This window comes from Cololabis saira, chromosome 8 (assembly GCF_033807715.1).
Source record: "Cololabis saira isolate AMF1-May2022 chromosome 8, fColSai1.1, whole genome shotgun sequence".
Taxonomy (NCBI): Eukaryota; Metazoa; Chordata; class Actinopteri; order Beloniformes; family Belonidae; genus Cololabis; species Cololabis saira.
The window spans coordinates 3545492-3566291 of record NC_084594.1 but is presented as its reverse complement, the minus strand read 5'-3'; the positions used below and the strand labels follow the sequence as shown (position 1 = coordinate 3566291).

Here is a 20800-nt window from a genome sequence, read left to right as displayed (position 1 = left end):
TAGTGTCCATACTGGTTCTACTGGACCTCAGTGCTGCTTTTGACACTATAGATCATGGCATTTTACTGCACAGGCTAGAGCATGTCGTTGGGATTAAAGGGACAGCTCTATGTTGGTTTAAATCATATCTATCTGACAGGTTCCAGTTTGTTCATGTACATGAGGTTTCTTCAGAACAGTCAAGGGTCTGTTATGGTGTTCCGCAGGGTTCAGTGCTAGGGCCAATCTTGTTCAGTTTATACATGCAGCCATTGGGAAGTATAATCCAGAATCACGGCATACACTTTCATTGTTATGCTGATGATACGCAGCTCTACTTGTCTATGAAGCCGGATGAAACAGAACCGTTAGTTAAACTTCAGGCATGTCTTAGGGACATCAAGGACTGGATGTCCAGAAATTTCCTGCTTCTAAATTCAGATAAAACAGAGGTTATCATTCTTGGTCCAGAGCATCTTAGGAAGGGATTAGATGGTGTTGCGATGGCTTCCAGTGCAACTGTGAGAAACCTTGGTGTTATTTTCGATCAGCATTTGTCGTTTAAACCATATGTCAATCAGGTTTGTAAAATAGCCTTTTTCCATCTCCGTAATATTGCAAAGATTAGGAAAATCCTCTCACAGAGTGATGCAGAAAAACTAGTTCATGCGTTTGTATCTTCTAGACTAGATTACTGTAATGTGTTGTTAGCAGGATGTCCAAGTCATTTGCTGAATAGGCTCCAGCTGATCCAGAATGCAGCAGCACGAGTACTGACAGGAATTAGCAGGAGAGACCACGTCTCTCCAGTGTTAGCGTCGCTCCATTGGTTACCCGTAAAATTCAGAATCCAATTTAAAATTGTATTACTTGCGTATAAAGCCCAAAACGGCTTAGCTCCGCATTATTTGCAAGACCTGATAGTGCCTTATGTTCCTGTCAGAGCTCTCCGTTCTCAGAGTGCAGGTTTACTCGTAGTTCCTAGAGTATCTAAATGTAGATTTGGAGGGCGGGCGTTCTGCTATCAGGCACCACTACTATGGAACCAACTTCCAATCTGGGTTAAGGAGGCTGACACCACCTCCACCTTTAAAACTAAACTTAAAACATTTCTGTTTAGTAAAGCCTATAGTTAGTGTTCAGTAAACCTCTAGCTGGTGTTGGTAAATCTCTAGTTAGTGTAAACTCTAGTGTGCCAGAGTCGCTCCTGTAGTTTCTTGTGCTGGCCCCCCCCTTCTCCTCCCTTTTCTCTCTTTTGTCCATGTTGCAGCATCCTTTGCCGGACACCGGAACCTGCAGGTGGTCGTGGGTGGCTTGTAGCTTGCATTACGGAGCACAAGTCTTTCCCTGACCCTGCACCCCAACCTGGGACTTGCTGATTGGGCCGGAGCTTCGGGAGCTGCGTGCTGGCCTGCGGTCCCCACCCCTGGTCATCTCGTTGCTGGCCCCCCCTTCTCCTCCCTTTTCTCTCTTTTGTCCTGCAGGTGGTCGTGGGTGGCTTGTAGCTTGCATTACGGAGCACAAGTCTTTCCCCGACCCTGCACCCCAACCTGGGACTTGCTGATTGGGCCGGAGCTTCGGGAGCTGCGTGCCGGCCTGCGGTCCCCACCCCTGGTCATCCCGTTGCTGTTTCCACCTGCCTGCTGTGCTGTTGCCGTCCCTGACCCACCAGTCTGGCCCTCGGCAGGAGGGTCCCCCCTTATGAGCCTGGTCCTGCTCAAGGTTTCTTCCCTCCTAAAGGGGAGTTTTTCCTTGCCACTGTTTGGCTTAAGGTTTTTCTCCCACTAGGGGAGTTTTTACCTGCCATTGTTTATGTAATAACTGCTCGGGGGTCATGTTCTGGGTATGGGTCTCTGTAAAGCGTCTAGAGACAACTCTGTTGTATTAGACGCTATATAAATAAAATTGAATTGAATTGAATTGAATCCCGTTGCTGCTTCCACCTGCCTGATTGATTGATTTATATTTTTGCATTTCTGTCCTAGTTTTACCTTTCCTCGCAACGTCAATAAACCTGTGGACAAAGAGACAAATGTCTTCAGAGTCTTGATGTCCGGAAGGAGTTTATCTGACACAGCAAGTGTAATGGTGGCAGCACAGGTATATATATCAAATTACCGGCGTTATTTTGGGCTGATTAAACTCTGCTTAACTACTTAACCGTAACAGTGTGTAGCTCCGGAGACGTAAACCCTCCACCTCATGTTCTTCACACCGACTGAACCACAAAGAAAAACCACTTAATGCTTTTAAAAAAAGGGGAGGTTTGTCCGTCCGTCACTCCCGTCAATTTGCCATTACCGCCATTGTGCAGTTTGTCAGGTCTTCAACCCCGCCACGCAGATTCAGTCTGCCCACCCTTCAAATCACAAATGCAATCAAGTCGCCTCGACCGAGGGCCCTCGAATCACCGCCGGAGTACGGGAAGTACAAGAAGCAGGCGACGTATTAAACCTCTGCCCCCATCAGCAGCCACTCCACCAACACAGATACGCACATTCTAAGTGATACAGCTGTGACACCGTAATTCAGAGGCCACAACAGTGTGTGTGGTGTGTGTGTGTGTGTGTGTGTCTGTGTCTGTGTCTGTGTCTGTGTGTGTGTGTGTGTGTGTGTGTGTGTGTGTGTGTGTGTGTGTGTGTGTGTGTGTGTGTGTGTGTGTGTGTGTGTGTGTGTGTGTGTGTGTGTGTGTGTGTGTGTGTTTCACGTTGCGCCGCGGCTACATGGCGAGCTGCTCTGATTAGCAATGATTTGTTTTCAGCCTCTCGAAGGGAAAACAAGAGCCAGACGACGCACTCACTCCCGACGTAAATCCACACCGAAAAATGTCAAAACGAGGACTTGCCGATGTTTCGCCGCGGTTCAAACACACTTTTATGTTCGGGCTGTCAGAAATGAAAAACATCTGAAAAGAAGAGAAAAAAAAAAAAAACAGAAAAGCACACTGACAGAAAACCGAGAGGCAAAATTAGGACAAAGATTCCTCTGGAGGAAAACCAACGCCTGTCTGTCGGAGAGAAATAACGGAGGTGCAGGGATGCGGGGAGAGAGGGAGAGAGAAATACAAGAAAAAGAGGAGGAGAAGACAGGGAACACGGCCGGGGTCCTGGTTTGACAGCCGGCTCACACGTCAACCCGGGGAATGACAGGAAGTGCCAACAAACACTCGCACACACAGCTACCGCGTCTCGTCTGAGACGTCTTCATGTGCGTAAAAAGAAAAGGAAAAGCACTCAGACGGTTTTATTTGACCTCGGTGCAGAGCGGCGGAGAGCACACGTCATTTATCGACCTGGCAGCGCCACGCAGGTGCTTTTTTCCGTGTGCCTGACTGAGCCGCTCGGAGCCGAGAGGGTGTGAAACGTCGCCTGAGCGGCGTTCGTCGCCTCGCGCCGCAGCTGTCGGAGCGATGGAAGGAAAGGGACAGCTCTGGTTCGGGCCGAGCCGGGGCCTAATGAGCTGGAAGGAGCGTCTGCACCTGAGCCGGCGAACACAACCTTTACTCAAATCCTCTTGATGGAGCTCTGTCTCACATGTTAAAACTATTTATTCATTTTTTTGTCCTCACAGAAGGAATCAAACGTGCTGGTGCAAACCACCGACTGCTTTCACTGAACTTGAACTGTTTAGCTTTGCTGAAACTGATCACCGGTTAACCAACCTCATTCTCAACTCAAACTCAAAACTACTTTATTTTTCCGGTAGGAACTTTGTTGCAGGAGGACAAAAGCGCAAGTGCAAAAATCACAGTCCACGCATCCTTACATGCAGTACAATAATAAAATATAAGCACAAGTACTCGTAGCAAGGGTTAAAAACAATCACATAAGCTACAGGATAAAAAAGTTACATGCAAAATTTGGTGACTTTTGGGGAACTATCAAATATGGACCAATCAGATGAAGGGGGGGCGTGCTTTTTGGCGTCTAGCGTCGCCACGGTAACACTTTTGAAAGAGAAAAGTAATGCGCGTTGTCGCAGGATGGAGACGCATATTTTGATGTATAACACACCTGGGTGCACGTTACGGTTCGGGCCGTATTAACTGCCGAAGGAATGGCATAAATTGCGCCAAAATTACACAATTAATTCAAAATAGCCGACTTCCTGTTCGGTTTTAACCAACCTCATTCTCAACTCAAACTCAACTCAAACTCAAAAGTACTTTATTTTTCCGTTAGGAACTTCGTTGCGGGAGGACAAAAGTGCGAGTGCAAAAATCACAGTCCACGCATCCTTACATGCAGTACGATAATAAAAACAAACTCCTACATAAGCACAAGTACTCGTAGCAAGGGTTAAAATCAATCACATAAGCTACAGGATAAAAACGGATAAAAGAAAGAAACAGGTCTATAGAAAAAGGAAAAAATGGGCTCACGGCGTCTACAGGTCTGTCCGAGGTAAATTTAAGACTTTTTAATACCATTTTCAAACAAAATTGAAAACCAAAAAGATCTAAGAATACAGCGCTGAGGTCGAGGTTGCCAGATCTGACAAGTTCCAGCCCAAACGGGATGTAAAACCCGCCGAAATAATGAAAAGCCAGCCCAAATCATACATTCTCTATGTTAAAACCATAAATTATTAAATGCGTAATAAAGTCTTATTCAAGTCATAAGCAAAGGAAGCCAGAAAAAGTTCAAGCTCCAAAGAAAACCTATTAAATTGAGTACATTAAAGCAGATAAAATATCAGTGAGTTTATTGTGTACGTTTCTACTTTTCTCTGCCACAATGGAAACTTTTTTGTTAATAATTTCTCCTAAATATTTAGTAAAAACCAGGAAAAGCAGCCAAAATATATATTTTTAAGCCCAATTGGGCTGAAACCTGCCCAACCTGGCAACGCATATTTAGAAGCTCCGCAGGAGATTCTACTCAAAACGATGAAATAAACGTTTTAATGATGACTGGATACATTTCCTCTAAAATTAAGACCCTTGGATTGAGATTGAAGACAAATTAAGACGTTTAAAGTCCTTAGTTTAGCAAATTTAAGACTTTTTAAGGGCCCGCGTCCGTCCTGGTTCTGCACTAAAACGTTTCTCCAACACGCTACTAAGGCTCCAGTTTGTTAAATGGATCAGTTGTTCAATTGCACATATGTGTTGTTTCTTCAAACTTTAATAATCCAATCCACCGAACACCAAACAAGAGTCAACGGCTAAATAACCTGTTTGGAATCGGCAGAGCAGATTTGGGTCCGGCCCAAATCCTCAGCTCGGCGGCTCCTCCACAAACACATGATCCTTAGAAATGTGGCTCCTTTTAACCCCTGTACTGTCTTTGGGTCAAAATGACCTAATTCTCCTGCTCCTTCTTTCCTCCTGCTCTCTACTTCCTTCATCTTTTCTCCCTTCCTTCCTTCCTTCCTTCCTTCCTTCCTTCCTTCCTTCCTTCCTTCCTTCCTTCCTTCCTTCCTTCCTTCCTTCCTTCCTTCCTTCCTTCCTTCCTTCCTTCCTTCCTTCCTTCCTTCCTTCCTTTTTTACCTTCCTTCCTTCTTTTCTCCCTTCCTTCCTTCCTTCCTTCCTTCCTTCCTTCCTTCCTTCCTTCCTTCCTTCTTTTTTTACCTTCCTCCCTTCCTTCTTTTCTCCCTTCATTCCTTCCTTCCTTCCTTCTTCCCTTCATCTTTTCTCCCTTCCTTCCTTGTTTTCTCCCTTCATTCTCCCTTCCTTCCTTCCTTCCTTCCTTCCTTCCTTCCTTCCTTCCTTCCTTCCTTCCTTCCTTCCTTCCTTCCTTCCTTCCTTCCTTCCTTCCTTCCTTCTTTTTTTACCTTCCTCCCTTCCTTCTTTTCTCCCTTCATTCCTTCCTTCCTTCCTTCTTCCCTTCATCTTTTCTCCCTTCCTTCCTTGTTTTCTCCCTTCATTCTCCCTTCCTTCCTTCCTTCCTTCCTTCCTTCCTTCCTTCCTTCCTTCCTTCCTTCCTTCCTTCCTTCCTTCCTTCCTTCCTTCCTTCCTTCCTTCCTTCCTTCCTTCCTTCCTTCCCTTCCTCCCTTCTCTCCTTGTTTCCTTCCTTCTTTTCTCCCTTCCTTTTCTCCCATCCTCCCTTCATTATTTTCTCCCTTCCTTCCTTCCTTCCTTCTTTCTTTCCTTCTTTTCATTCTTCTTTCCTTCCTTCCTTCTTTCCTCCCTTCTTCTCTTCCTCCTTCCTTGACCCGAAGACAGCACAAGGGTTAAAATGGAAATAAACAGGCTTTCCATCGGTATAAGATTGATATCCAAAAAGATTTGTTACAACAAAGAAATAATCTACCAAATTTCCTCCCTTCCTGTTTGCATCCTACATTCTGCCAGACGGAACTGCAATGAGATCAGCTTGTATTTGTGGTATAGCATAGCTTCGTAGCTTCATAGCTTCATAGCTTCATAGCTTCATAGCTTCATAGCTTCATAGCTTCATCATGGTGCACTCTGTCCTATCAGTGACCAATATGTAGTGTATACTAAGAGGAGTCCCATTGTTTAAATAAAATACTCCTAGATTTTACTTCACATGGCTGTCGTGTTGTCAACTGCAGCAACTACAACAAATAGTAGTTCAAAGGACTGCTGTCATGGGGTGTATGTTTGCTTCTAACTCAGACTAACCCCCCTCCCCACCACCACGAGCGGAGCCGCCTGCAAACACTTCTGAATATGAGCCTCTGAAATGAAATGACAGCCAACGAAGCCTGGAGATGATCAACTGTGCAACGTGCATGATTTTTCACTCGTCTACCAACTGCCAGCTGGCCGTGAGCGACATTTTCTCACCTCCTGAATGCAGTGTGAAAGAAGCCGGAGGAAAAGCCTTGGAGGGAACATCCAACCATGATATTAAAAAGTAGACGTGAAACACAAGACACAAAACTTCAGGACAAGATTGACTAGACTAGAAGGATTAGACGAGTCCTTGGAGGTTCATACATCAGGGAGGTTTTGTAGTCCTTAAAAACCTCACATACCCCTTTTCCACTGAACTGGTTCTAGTTCTGGTTCTGGGCCAGTGCTGAGTTTGGAAGCAGGCTTTCTGTTTCCAATGATAGAGAACTGGCTCCGGTTCCAAGGAAGCACCAACTCTTTGCTGGTCTAGAGGAAAGAACCACTTACGTAAGCGGAGGGGGTGGAGTTACTAAGACCAACGGCAACAGCAAGACTGGGAGACGGAGACATTTTCAAATAAGAATGAATCTGGATGCAGCAAAGCATCATGGGAGGAGGAGACAACCTGTCTTTTAGAGATGTGTCCACGGGACCAAGTCCTATTAGAGCAGATACCTGGTTGCTTCAACTTTCACGCAAACGCAGAGACGTAACTGACGTTTGCAGTGATGTAGTGACGTGGCTCCACTTAAGCCTGAATTATGGTTCTGCGTCAAATCGACACCGTGCCTACGCCGTCACTGTGACGCCGTCGTGAACCCTTCGGACTTCTCCGTCACTCCATTTCTCCACGGTGCAGTTCCCCCCGCGACCGCTAGGTCGCGATCTTTTCCTGAATGGTTTATCCGACTTTTTCCGGTCACAGTGAATCAAAGAGATAAGGACAACTATTGTGCAAAAAAACAAAACAAAGAAAAATCACACATACACGAAAAAAAGAGCGCTGAAAGTTCACGACTGCTTCAAACCGGAAACCGGAAATGCGTTGCTTCCAAGCGAACCAATCACAGCCCTCTCCGTCTGCGTTTGGTCTGCGTCGCCTCGACGCGTAGTTACAATTTTTGGGAGGTGCACGTCAGCGACGGCGTCAGCGACGGCGTCAGCGACGGCGTCAGCGACGGCGTCAGCGACGGCGTGTGGTACACGTCGATGCGTAGCACACGCCGTAGGCACGGCATCATTTTGACGCAGAACCATAACTCAGCCTTTAGCACCCGAGCTGTGGAAAAGCAAACCGGTTCTCAGCTGGTTCAAAGTTGAACGAGTTGTGAACCAGAACCAGCCATGGAACCGGTTTGGTGGAAAAGGGGTACCAGAGGGGTTTCAGGTGGAAGTGGGACTGCATCAAGATGTTTGCAGATGACACCGATCTGCGGTGGGAGTAGGGAGCAGATGGAAGAAAACTTGGACACAAGAGAAGTGAAAGCTTAGAACCGTTTTTTTCTGGCCCAGAACCAGTTCTTTATCAGTGGAAACAGAAAGCCCGGTTCCAAACTCAGCACTGGTCCAGAACCAGAACCAGCCCTGGAACCATATCTCCCAGATTCAGGTCATCTGAGTTGCTTCAGGAGTTTAACGTGTTGTTGAAGATTTCAGTCTTGGCTCTGGAGCACAATCGTTTCGCCTAGCGGTTTTCAACTCCTCACGCAAGCGTTTCCAATCTTGATACATTTGTTTGTCGGCTGGTTAGGGCTAAAACGACCACATAATGGATTGTCAGATGTAATTGATGTTTACTGCGAGAGACTTTTGAGACGTTGCAGTCTCCATTGTCTGTCCTTGAAACGGCCTTTTGAGCAGACGATCAAAGACTAAAGTGTAAGACAGAGAAGTCAATGAGGAAAACTGCAGTCGGAGTTTGTCTCTGTGTATTTTCTCTCGTCTCCTTCGCAGCTCTAAGTACTCGTCTGTCTGTCTGCACTCGTCACTCTCCTTTGTGTCTTTTTCACTTCTACTTTCAAGTCGGTCTTTTTGTTCTGCTGCAATTGTAGATTTCTCTCTTTGTCTCTTTCTTGCGCCTCCTGTCAAGTGTTTTTCTCACTTTCACTATGTCCCGGCTTTTCAAAGTCACTCCGTTTTTGTCATTTCTGTCTTTTATCCTTTTCTGTTAGTGTGTTTAACTTTTTTAAAGTTTGCTGCTTTTCATGGCCTTTTTTCTCTCTCGTAACATTTACTCTTTATTCTTTCGTTATGAATAAAATATTGCTCTCTGTGAGTATTTGTGAAACTTTTATACTGTGGGTTTTTATTCTATTATGTGCGATGTGTGTCGATGCCTCTGCGATGTCGCCGACTGTTCCGGTCTTTTCACTGTAAATTCTCTCTCACTTGTTATTCAGTGTTGCTTCTTTATCAACTCTCCTCTTAACTCTACCTCCGCGGTTCTCTCCATCTCTCCCTCTCTCTGATCATCCTTCACATTCCAGATTGCGTCCGTGTTGATGGGAGCTGCAAACACGCAGTGGCTTTGATTCGGGATGTTTGCTGCTTGTGCGAGCGAGTGCCGCTCAACGGGGATTTCACATGAGACGGCGTGTCGAGTCTGGGAAAAGCAAACTGGGTTCTGCTCTTTTTGCCATTTTACACGTTCCAGAAACTTTGATGACGGGCCAGATCTGCTGCAGGGGCTTGTGTTTGTGACCGCAGATGTACATTTGATAAAGCTAAATATAACTGTAAATAAGGACAGTAAACAACGAGAATGAAGTCAAGCTTCATATCCCAAACCTAATATCATGATAGGATGGAATATCAGTCTGGATGTATGGATGGATGATGGATGATGGATGGATGGATGGATGGATGGATGGATGGATGGATGTATGGAAATAAGGATGGATGGATGGATGGATGGATGGATGGATGGATGTATGGATGGATGGATGGATGGATGTATGGAAATAAGGATGGATGGATGGATGGATGGATGGATGGATGGATGTATGGATGGATGGATGGATGGAAATAAGGATGGATGGATGGATGGATGGATGGATGGATGGATGGATGGATGGATGGATGGATGGATGGATGGATGGATGGATGGATGGATGGACGGACGGACGGACGAATGGATGGACGAATGGATGGAAAGATGGGTGGATGGATGGATGGATGGATGGATGGATGGATGGATGGATGGATGGATGGATGGATGGATGGATGGATGGATGGATGGATGGATGGAGGATGGAGGATGGATGGGTGGGTGGGTGGGTGGATGGATGGATGGATGGATGGATAGACGGACGGACGTACGTACGGACGGACGGACGGATGGATGGATGATAGATGGATGGACGGACGGACGGACGGACGGACGGATGAATCGATGGAAAGATGGGTGGATGATGGATGGATGGATGGATGGATGGATGGATGGATGGATGGATGGATGGATGGATGGATGGATGGATGGATGGATGGATGGATGGATGGATGGATGGATGGATGGATGGATGGATGGATGGATGATGGATGGATGGATCCATTGGCATCAGGGTGTCTAGTATGAAGAAAAAGGGCTTTAAAAACTTGGTCCAGTAAACGTTCAGACTCTACAACCTTCGGTCCTGCATCCATGCAGGTTCCAGAGATTAACATGCACGCAGCTCGTCTCATCCCGAGTCCGTCAGAGCTGCAGTTTATAAAATCGCCGTGGCGACACACGGACGATGACAGAAGAAGATGAGGCACCAATTCCAATCTAATCTGGGCTGACCCTGAGATGTACGAGCTGTCAGGCCGGCGAAGCCGCGCGGCGACTCCGTCAGGCGGAGGAATGAAGGGAGCCGCGGCGCCGGTCCAATTTAGCAAGGAGTACAAGCTGTCGAATGTGGGTCATGGTTCATGACAATCGTGTCAGCTGCATCGATATTACGGAGGTGAGGCGAGAAAAGGGATTAGATGACAACTCCCCCCCCTGAAATGTGGGTGCATCTCCATGCCGGGTGACAGCTAAAACACAGCAGACGTGAGGGAACCTGGAATCACAGAGGACGGCTGGGAAACGTCTGGGAAACGTCTGGGAAACGTCGACTATCATCACTCCAGCAGCGAACGACTGACAGCAAAGTTCCTCCACTTTTCAGAGAGAAACAGTGAAGTGCTAGTAAACTCTAGACATGTTTCATCACTTCTCCCCACCGCTGCTGCTGCTGCTGCATGACTCAACACGCAGGTGAGGATGTTGTAACTTTGGTGCTGAAGTTAAAACCAGCGTGTTCTGCAGACGCAGGCCGCAGTGAGAAGATGCTCCACGAGCGTCTGACCTCGTTGACTATCCAGAGATGTGCAGGCGTTTATGCATCACCGCTTATAACAAGGTCAGACGTTTGTAAAGTAAAGAAAAGTCCAAAACATTAAAGATGTTCTATACCTTCTGTCCTAATCTGATCGGGCTACAGCCCGAAAAAAAACTTGGATGTTTGGATATTCGGTCAATGAATGAACATATTGGTTTTTCAGTACCGTAAAACACCAAATAATTTTAATTATAAGGTTCCCAGGGAGCCACGGGTTCTGTATCTGGGATTAATCCCAGAAGGAGTTGTTAGGAAAGAAGATAGGTACCTCTTCACTGACTGTTGCCTATAAGAAGGCCATTACGAGAAACTGGTTGAAAAGTGACGCTCCAGAAACAGGACATTGGATTATGGAGGAGATCTACGCGATGGAATAAATCGTGGCGCCGTTTCAAATGCTTTATGAGGTTTGACGTGTTGCCAGAAACACGTTTGCTGTTGAACAACGTCGGGACACTGCTCTCAGCTAATCTACTCGTCTTTGTTGTCTTTTTGCAAAACAGGAAACCTTAAAGATGAGGGAGGGTCTTGTTGGGGCATTGTCACACCATTGTGACGTGAAACTCCAGCTTCCTACCCCCTCCAGGGCCGACACCTTTTGAACTGGCCTTAACACAGACTTGAACCACGAGAACACCCTATGGGGTAATTTACAACTTAGTGACAGTCATGCCAAATGCCCGATAACGGCATTTGGTCGCAGATCACATCTGACTGTAAATTGCTTTTTGTCTCTCACCTTTGGCTTGTTGATTCCTGCCTTTTGTACTTTGAATTTACTGTATAAAAATCATGATTTCAACCATTCGTGGTCAGCACACCAACCCAGACACGCTCTGCGTAGGTCTGCTCACCGCCGGCTTACTGAATAAAACTCACTACACCACAGCGAACTTTCTGAACTGGATTTTATATTATTCTTCAACAGTTTTCAAGCTCCGCCTTCTTGTTTGCATCAGCCATGTCGGCTAAAAAACTCAGGTGGGAGCCCGATACTCACGACAAACTTCCACTTAAGACGTCCGTGTGGGAACTCAGATTTGAAGTTTTTAATCTGCAGAAAAGTTCCTGTCACTAGCTGCTGTTAAATGTTGTATTGGAAAACTGAAACGGTTCGGTACGGATGCGTGTACCGTTACCTCCCTAGTTTGTATGTAGGTTCAAAGACCTTTCCTGAATAAAAAAAGATTAGAAAACCAAATAAAAGCTGAATAAACTTCATAGAGCCATGTATTTCCATTAGTTCAGCTCACTTTTAATGAATGTGGGATGAATAAAAAGCCTCATCCATCAGCGTTTAGTCGCCGCGGCGACGCTGATGTGTTGATGGACGGCGCTGACACGCGGCTCAATATGAGCGGGAAGACTTAACGAGAGACAGACAGGAGACGGACAGACCATTTGTTCCCTTCATGCCTGATGGGATCGTCAGCTGTCAGATGTCGATGAGGAGGGTCCATGATGGCTATCGCCCCTGACAACCACCGGCCCACCGCTGACAGATGAGACAGATTACTGACACGGGGAGAGGATGCAGCTCCCGCTCAAGCCTGTTCCATCGCATCAGGTCCCGGCGCTGCGTAGCGGAGGCCCGGCTGACGGCCCGTCTGACGGCTCGGCTTCGGCACCGCCGCCGTAGCGGAGGCGACGCCGGGAGGAGGAGAGGCAGGGATGACGACGGCGTAGGGTGGGGCTGTGATCGACATGATGTAGCATCCTGAGTGGTGCCAGATTCAGAGTCGAGGGAATTAGAGAGGACCAGGGCTGGGGATCCATTCAAATGTCAAGAATCGATTTGATTCCGATGCTTAAGATTCAGAATCGATTATCAAGATTTGAAGAACCAATGTATAAATGTAATAGTTTATTTCACCAAAAGTCAATTTATTTTTTTTATTTTACATTTTGTTGTTAGTTTCTATGACAAATTTGTTATTCTGTATTTTTGTAAGAGAGTTTTTGTTTTATTAATTCCATTCTTTACTTAGTGACCCTTTTGCGGTGAAGTCACTTCCTGTTGTTGCGTGCAATTTCTCATCACTCGCCGTTAGCCCCGGAGAGGAGAGGTAAGAAGTTACAATCAATACAGTTACAGTGCTCCTGTAGATAATGCTTTTTCTTCTTTTTTCCTTTTTTTTCAAATTTTTTTCAAATTTTTTCTTTTTTTTCGTTTTTTTCTTTTTTTTCTTTTTTTCTTCCTTTTTCCTTTCCTTTTTTAATCTCAACATTTCAACTTTTTTCTCGACATTTTGACTTTTTTCTCGAAATTTCGACTTTTTTCTCAACATTTCGACTTTTTTCATAATGTATAAAGTGCATAATGAAAAAAAAATCTCCCCCCAGTTATAACTAATATAGATACATGCAGCATGTGCTGCCTTCATTCTAATACAAGACTTTTCATTTTTTGCAGCTCCAGACATATTAGTTTTTTTGTGTTTTTGGTCCAATATGGCTCTAAAACATTTTGGGTTGCCGACCCCTGCTGTACAGAGGAGAAGCACTTTCAATGTTCTGCATATAGTCATCTTGGTCAAACTGAGAAAAGAGTTAGCTGAAGATAAACATACAGCGTCCGCAGGGAGACGGACAGGACAGAGCGTCTGAAAAGATGTTGAGAGTTAGAAAGTGAGACTGTGGGCGGGATGGAGAGAGAGCAAAAGGTCACCGATCAACGGCCTGATTGGCGTCTGACGAGAAAAGAGCGACCCGCTCGTCCAACTCAAGATGACGGAGGACGAGGGGAAAGTTTTCTCTTAAAGCAGAACGATGAATATTTCAGTTACTCAACAGTTTCTCTGTATGTTTGGACCAAACAAGCGTCGGCGTCGGGCGTGGGCGTTCTGATTCAGAGCTATTGTCCTAAATAATCGATGCTTCCACCGTCTTTAGAATATCTGGCGAGAGGCGAGATAAGAATAAAGATAATTACGATCAGCAGGCTTATTTCAAAGAACGGTTCAGTAAGTGATTTAAAATCTCTAATTGGAATCTGCCCTTGAAATTTACTGAAAAGAGATTTACGCTGCCCGGAAGGCAATCCTGAAATGTCACCCGATTATGAAAGAGACGCCAGGAAAAACAACCATTTGCATTTCAGATTTATGCCAAAACTTTCAAACAAAAACAGGAGAGAAACTTTCCTCTCCTTTAAGTCTTCATGCTTCAGCATTTCTTTGGTAAACTGGTTGTTTTTCCTCTACATTTCTCTTTAAAACACATTTAAACGGTCCACAAGTGTTTGAATGATGTCACAGTTTGAGGGGGGGGGCGATATGGCAAAAATATCATATCACGATTTAAAAGAAATAAAAATCACGGTTTCGATTTTATCACGATATTAAATAGAAAAAATAAAAACAGACAATAAGCTACATGTTGCCGAGGGTGATAATAATTTAAAGAGACTAAAATTGGGTTAAGAAACGTGTACCGTCGTCCTCAATGCAGAAATGGGGCCAGAAAAAAAAATCCTGAATAATTCTAGTTTTCAGTTTCAATAACTGACGTTTTGTCCGTCAGTTTTCGTGTTTTTTGCCAGTTTTTCATTCTTATTATTTACATTCTGTTTTCCAACTTTCTAGGAAGCTGGTTTGTGTAGAAAATCTTTCCATCAAGCTCATTAAAGTGAAATATTTAATTGCACTCCGACAGCTGAACTAACTTTAAACCTTCTACTGAAAAGTGTCCACCTTCGGTTTTAGTTGAAGAGATTTCATACAAATATTGACGATTGACTGCAGAAGTGACCAATATGAAGTCCAATACCGCCTTAACGAGGAACTACAGAGCAAGAACCTGAACCCGAACCCTGATCATTAACACAGAACCGGTTCACCCTGACGTCCCTGGACTCCAGCAATCAGGAATTTCATCCCGGCGTGAGAGATCATGACTTTTCTGTCCTCAGTGTCACTTTGTTTAAATACTTATAAGCTCCTGAAAAGAGAAGTACTTTACCTAAAATGGCCTAAAATGATAAATGTCATATTTCTGAGGAACCTTACGAGGAAAATCTGAAAATCTGAACTTTGGTCATGTTGATCCTTGTGGTGGAATGTAAAGGCAGATAAAAAAAAAAACCTCAGGAACAACACCTCTACGTATCTAATATGTCTACTTTGTTTTTGTTTCAAATGGTGATTTTCTAAAACTAGAAAAAAATCACGATAAAAAGTTCTGTCCAAAAGTCATTCTGAATGAGGAAAGTTTGGTTTTTAACTCGGATAGCTTTCTTTTTTTACAGAAAGTATGGTTCAAACTACTGCGTATACACACATGAAATGGTGTTTGAAATGGTGATTTTTCTAGGACTAGAAAAAAATCACGATAAAATGTATCAGGGCCATGCAGGAGAAAAAATATTTGAGAGGGAAGATTTTTTTTATTGTTCACTTCGATAAAAAAGTCAAAATGTCGAGAAAAAAGTCGAAATGTCGAGATTAATGTCAAAATTTCAACTTTTTTCTCAACATTTCAACATTATTCTCGACATTTCGACTTTTTTCTCGAAGTGCATGAAAAAAAATCTTCCTCCTCTAAAATATTATTTTTATTTTTCTCCTGCCTGGCACTAATACTCTTCCGTAGTCTATCATTCTGAATGAGGAAAGTTTAGTCTTTAACTCGGGTGTCTTTCTTTTTTAAAGAAAGAATGGTTCCAACTACAAATATGCATATATATATAAACAGTATATAAACCCTATAAGCCCTTATCGATATCTGAACAGATGCTGGTGGTGCAGCCATTTCAGGGGAGCAACAACCGTCACTTCGGTCGATTGCATCGCGACTCGTTCCACCTCCTGACTGCTAAGCGTTGCTGTGTCCTTTTCCACCTTTATCAAAGTTATTTCTTCTATTTCCTTCAATAATTCGTTTTCTCGAGGAGCAATGTTGCAGATACAAACACAAACAAGGCCTATCGACCCAGTGAAAGTATCCAGAGATCATTTCTGAACCGTGTCCACACAGTAAATGCATCACTAGTATGGAGGGAGGTCAGGGGCCTACCGGTGGGCAGGGCCGGGTCCATGGTGGGCTTCTCCCAGGAGTTCACCTGTTCCCAGGTAAACCCGTTGGTTCCCAGAGACACGCTGTACCCACAGCTGCTGTACGAGTCCTCAAACGTGCAGCCGCCTGGAAAAAAGCACAAAGAGAGACACGGTGAGGACAGAAAAGCCATTTCTGTATCATTTAAAGGGGACCTATTATGAAAAACAGGTTTTTTCTTGCTTTAACATATATAAAGTGGTCTCCCCTCAGCCTGCCAACACAGAGAAGGAGGAAAGCAACCAGATTCTGCAGTGTCTGTACAGCCGCCCGGATGAGCCGTCCAGTGTGATGTGACTTCCACAAGCCAATAAGATTCTGCTCCTGTCGTTACGTCACGACGGGAGCAGATTTCCATAGGTCGGCCTCGCTGCTGAAACCACGCCCACAACCAACTCCACCGACCGGAGCGTCCGCCATTGTTTGGAAGCGGTGAATCGTGTGGCTGTTTCCACAGCGAGGGACAGTTAAAATTAGGTTTTGCATCGACACTTACCCTCATAAAAGGATCAGTTCCAACATAACGGACCCGGCAACTGCACACGAGTCAGCGGTAAGTGACGTTCATTTTTTATGTTATTTATATTTGTCTACGGGTAACACCGTAGGTCCGGTGAGTGGCTCCGGTGTTACACCGGAGCCACTCACCGGACCTACGGTGTTTTATTAGTAAAAAATTAAAAAAAGCTCTATTAGTACCAATAGAGCTTAGTTATTAGTAACAAACATTTTTCTTCTGTTCATGGTTTAAGATCTTCCAAGCACCTGAATCTGTTCAGCGACACCTTCAGAAGACGCACAGTCCTTCCTTGAGCCAGCAATAGTGCATACATTTTTTTTTTTTTTTTAACAATAAAGTTGCCATTTGTGAAAATTCAGTGTTGTGATTTCTTTCCAGTTAACATGATTCATTTGTCTTGTAAGATAAGAAATTAAATGATGAGGAATCGGAGTAAATAACTGTGGCGTACCTGTTAAGAATTCAATTAAATGTTCCTGTGTGAATTAGTGTGAAGACGTGGTGACCCGTTCCCTCTTCAGGGAACTAAAGGCTGATTTATGGTTCTGCGTTACACCAACGCAGAGCCTACGGCGTAGGGTACGCGTCCATTTAACACAGAACCGTAATTCAGGCTTAAGATCCGTTTACAGCGTGTAACTGCATGCGAGCGTCCGACTATCAGGTCGAGCTGCGTGACATCGGACGCTCTCTGTCCACACTGAAACCGTTAAACTCGCGGCCAGTTAGGACAGTCCAATAGAAAATAAAGAAATGGAATTGATTTTGTCGCTGAAGCTTGTTCGCATCGCATGGGACACGCTTTGTGTACGCAGCCGGCTCTTCTGCCCGGAGCAAGGCTTTGTTCCCTCCCCTGCTACACGTCATTCAAGCAGCCAATCAGCGCAGAGCCTCATTATCATAGCCCCGCCCCCTCAGAATCCCTCATAGAGAAGGAGGTTAGAAGTGGTAAAAATAAAGACATGGCCCACAGGTTGAATTTCTGATTTATGTAGAAAAAACAAGCTTTTGATTGTTTTTAAGACATTCAAGGCCTGTTTACAATATACATTAAATGTCATAATAGGTCTCCTTTAAGTCCCGCATTGCTGCCACCTGTGGCCACGACTGCTAAAGAACTACACAACAAAACCCTTAAAACCTTTAAAACCTCTCTAACCTCGTCTCTGATCGTACTCTCTGCTTTATTATACGTTTAAAAGCCGCTTCTTTTGTTGTTGTTGTTGAGCAACAAAGCTTTGAGATGCTGCCGCGGATTTATTAACAACATAACACTAATTAAGTTCTCAGCGGGAACTGGAGCCGTAAGAAAAGACGGCGTCAGTTTATCAAAGAAGTGACGGGAGAGAGAGAAACAGAGCGAGAGGGGCGAGAGACAGCCCTTTTGAATGGGAGAGAGAGAGGGGGAATAAAGGCTAAAAGAAAGAGAAGCTCTATGTGTCAACATGATTAAGTCGCAGTGTCTCATCATTATTTCATGGCCCAGCTAAAACACATTTTCCACTACATTAGCTTTCTCTGTTAGCCGCGAGCGCTACGCACACACATCCACACACGTAAACACGCTAATTAGACATATGCTTTGACACACAACCGTTTTAATTTGTTTTGAAGTATTTGAAAAGGGGGGGCGTCGCTGCTTTATTCATAAAATCACTGAGCGGCTACCTCTTTTTCTTTTTTATGTTCTTATAAGTCTCCCACTCTTCTTCTTCAAAGAGCATTTATCAGGTTCGACTTGAATAAAGGCTCTTTTTTCTCCATCTCCAACGATCAGAAAGAAAAAGAAAACCTTTGCTAGGAGTCACCGAGGACCTGCAGAACAAGCTGCAGGAATTATCTGCAGATTTAAAGTAAAACCTTATAAAACACACTGCAAAAACTCCAAATCTTACCAGGAATATTTGTCTTATTTTAAGTTAAAATGTCTCATTTTTAGTCAAAAAATCTCATTACACTTAAAACAAGAGTCATTACCAGAAAAATAACTTGTTATTTGACCATTTTCACCTGTTTCAAGTAAATTTTCACTTGAAATAAGTAGAAAAATCTGCCAGTGGGACAAGATTTATCTTCTCATTACAAGCAAAAAATCTTGTTCCACTGGCAGATTTTTCCACTTATTTCAAGTGAAAATCTACTTGAAACAGGTGAAAATTGTTGTTTTTTCCAGTGATGAGTCTTGTTTTAAGTGTAATGAGTAATTTTTGACAAATTTTGTAATTTTGACTAAAAATGAGACATTTTAATTAGAAATAAGACAAATATTCTTGTTAAGATTTTGCAGCTGGAAATACACCAATGTACAAGAATCAAAACCAGCGTTTTGATGATGATATTTAAGTGCATTTTACTGGGAGAAAAACCATCACACTCACTCACTGTGTCTCCATCATCTTGTTGTCATACGAGTCCATTAATCAAACCTACAAGCGTTCCCCAGCAGGACAACGGCTCCAGTTTAAAGACCATGAAACTCGCATGGACGCATCAGGAGACGACTAGGAGAAATAATTCCCAGGGTTCTTAGGGAAATATTTGTGAAAAACAACAGCAACAGAATACAAAAGCTCCCATAACAACTTTTGAAACCCTTTTCTTTTAATCTGTAAAAAAAACAATCATAACTCTTATTTACTCATTTGTTGCGTGATGGCAGCCCGTTTGACTTTCTGAAAACTTTAAAAGTAAAAGAATTTGCCGTCTGTGACGTCGTCCTTTCCCAGGATCCCCGTCAGTGGATCACAGGTGCGTTTTTTATATTCAGCTGGTAAGACTTTAACATGAAAATCCAGTTTCTAGCCTCATTTCTGATCAAGTTCTGTACAACTGGCAACATAAATGCTGAAAAGTACATACAGATTTTGGAGCAACACATGCTGCCATCCAAACAACGTTTTTTATGCATGGACGCCGCTGCTTATTTCAGCAAGACCAGCCACATTCTGCACGTGTTACAACAGCGTGACTTTCAAAGTAAAAGAGTCCAGGTTCTTCCCCGGCCCGCTTGCAGTCCAGACCTGTCTCCCATTGAAAATGTGTGGCACATTATGAAGCGTAAAATACGACAGAGAAGACCCCGGACTGTTGAACAACTGAAGCGGTTCATCAAGCAAGAATGGGAAAGAATTCCACATGAGAAGCTAAGAGAATTACTGTATTTTCTGGACTATAAGCCGCTACTTTTTTCATAGGTTTTCAACCATGCAGCTTATACAAAGGTTTTATTCTGTGGATTTTTCTTCCACCAATCGGGGCACTCTAACCGGTATTAGAATAAAAACTAAGACAAAATAAATGCAAAGCAGAATACGCTACTTCTTCTTTAGCAGATAGAAGTAGAAGCAGATTTCAAACAGATAAATAGATAAATGAATACTGGTTATTTTCTCTTGGTTCTGTCCAGTTTTAATCAGCAAAGTTGCTGCCGTGTTAAAAGACACTGTTAGGAAAGATCTATTTAGGTACAAACATGTACATCATTTACAGTTCAGAATCCTTCTGTACATGTAGTAAATATCTAATCTAACAACAGAAATATCTGCGGCTAAATATCTTCTTTTTTTAAGAGCGGAGGCGGCTTGTAAGCAGGTGCAGCTTATAGTCCAGAAAATATGGTAGTCTCCTCTCTTCCAAAACGTTGATTGAGTGTTATTAAAAGGAAAGGTGATGTAACGAAGTGATAAACATGCCCTTTCCCAACTTCTACTGCACGTGTTGCAGCCATGAAATTCTAAGTTAATTATTATTTGAAAAATAAAATAAAGTTTATGAGTTTGAGCATTAAATATGTTGTCTTTATAGTGTATTCAATTGAATATGGGTTGAAAAGGATTGTCAAAATCATTGTATTTTGTTCTTATTTACATTTTACACAATTTCCCAACTTCAACCGAATCCGGTTTGTACCTTAATACTTTAGTACCATCTGTGAGCCGGCAGCATGTTAACATGCGTCCTGGTGGAGCTGTTTCTCGTGGCTTGTTCCTGGTTCTGTCACCTCGGGCTGCTTTGTACGCCAATGTTTTGGACTCTCTGGAAACGTAAACCTGTTGGTTAAGTCTGTTTTCCTACGTCGCAGCACATTTTCCAGCTATACCGCTGGAAATGTATGATTTAGCTTTAATTATGCGTCTTCAAGCAAGACTTACATCAACTGGGAAATGAAATTTCAAAATAGCAGAAGCCTTTTCCTCCGTCAGTGTTCTGGTGGAAAAAACAACCTCCAGCCAACGGCTGAAAACTGGTAAAACACATTTTTTTCTTTAAGATATGAAAATAACTGTCATAAATTAATCAATT

General features: G+C 43.7%; 1 protein-coding gene across 1 annotated transcript in view; it reads right to left on the bottom strand.

Moving 5' to 3' along the window:
* Nucleotides 1–20800, bottom strand: part of ptprt (protein tyrosine phosphatase receptor type T) — a 379334-nt gene that overhangs the window by 297885 nt on the left and 60649 nt on the right. Inside the window, exon 2 of the mRNA XM_061728218.1 lies at nucleotides 15940–16065. Coding sequence (XP_061584202.1) covers nucleotides 15940–16065 — 126 coding nt within the window. The remainder of the gene's footprint in view (nucleotides 1–15939; nucleotides 16066–20800) is intronic.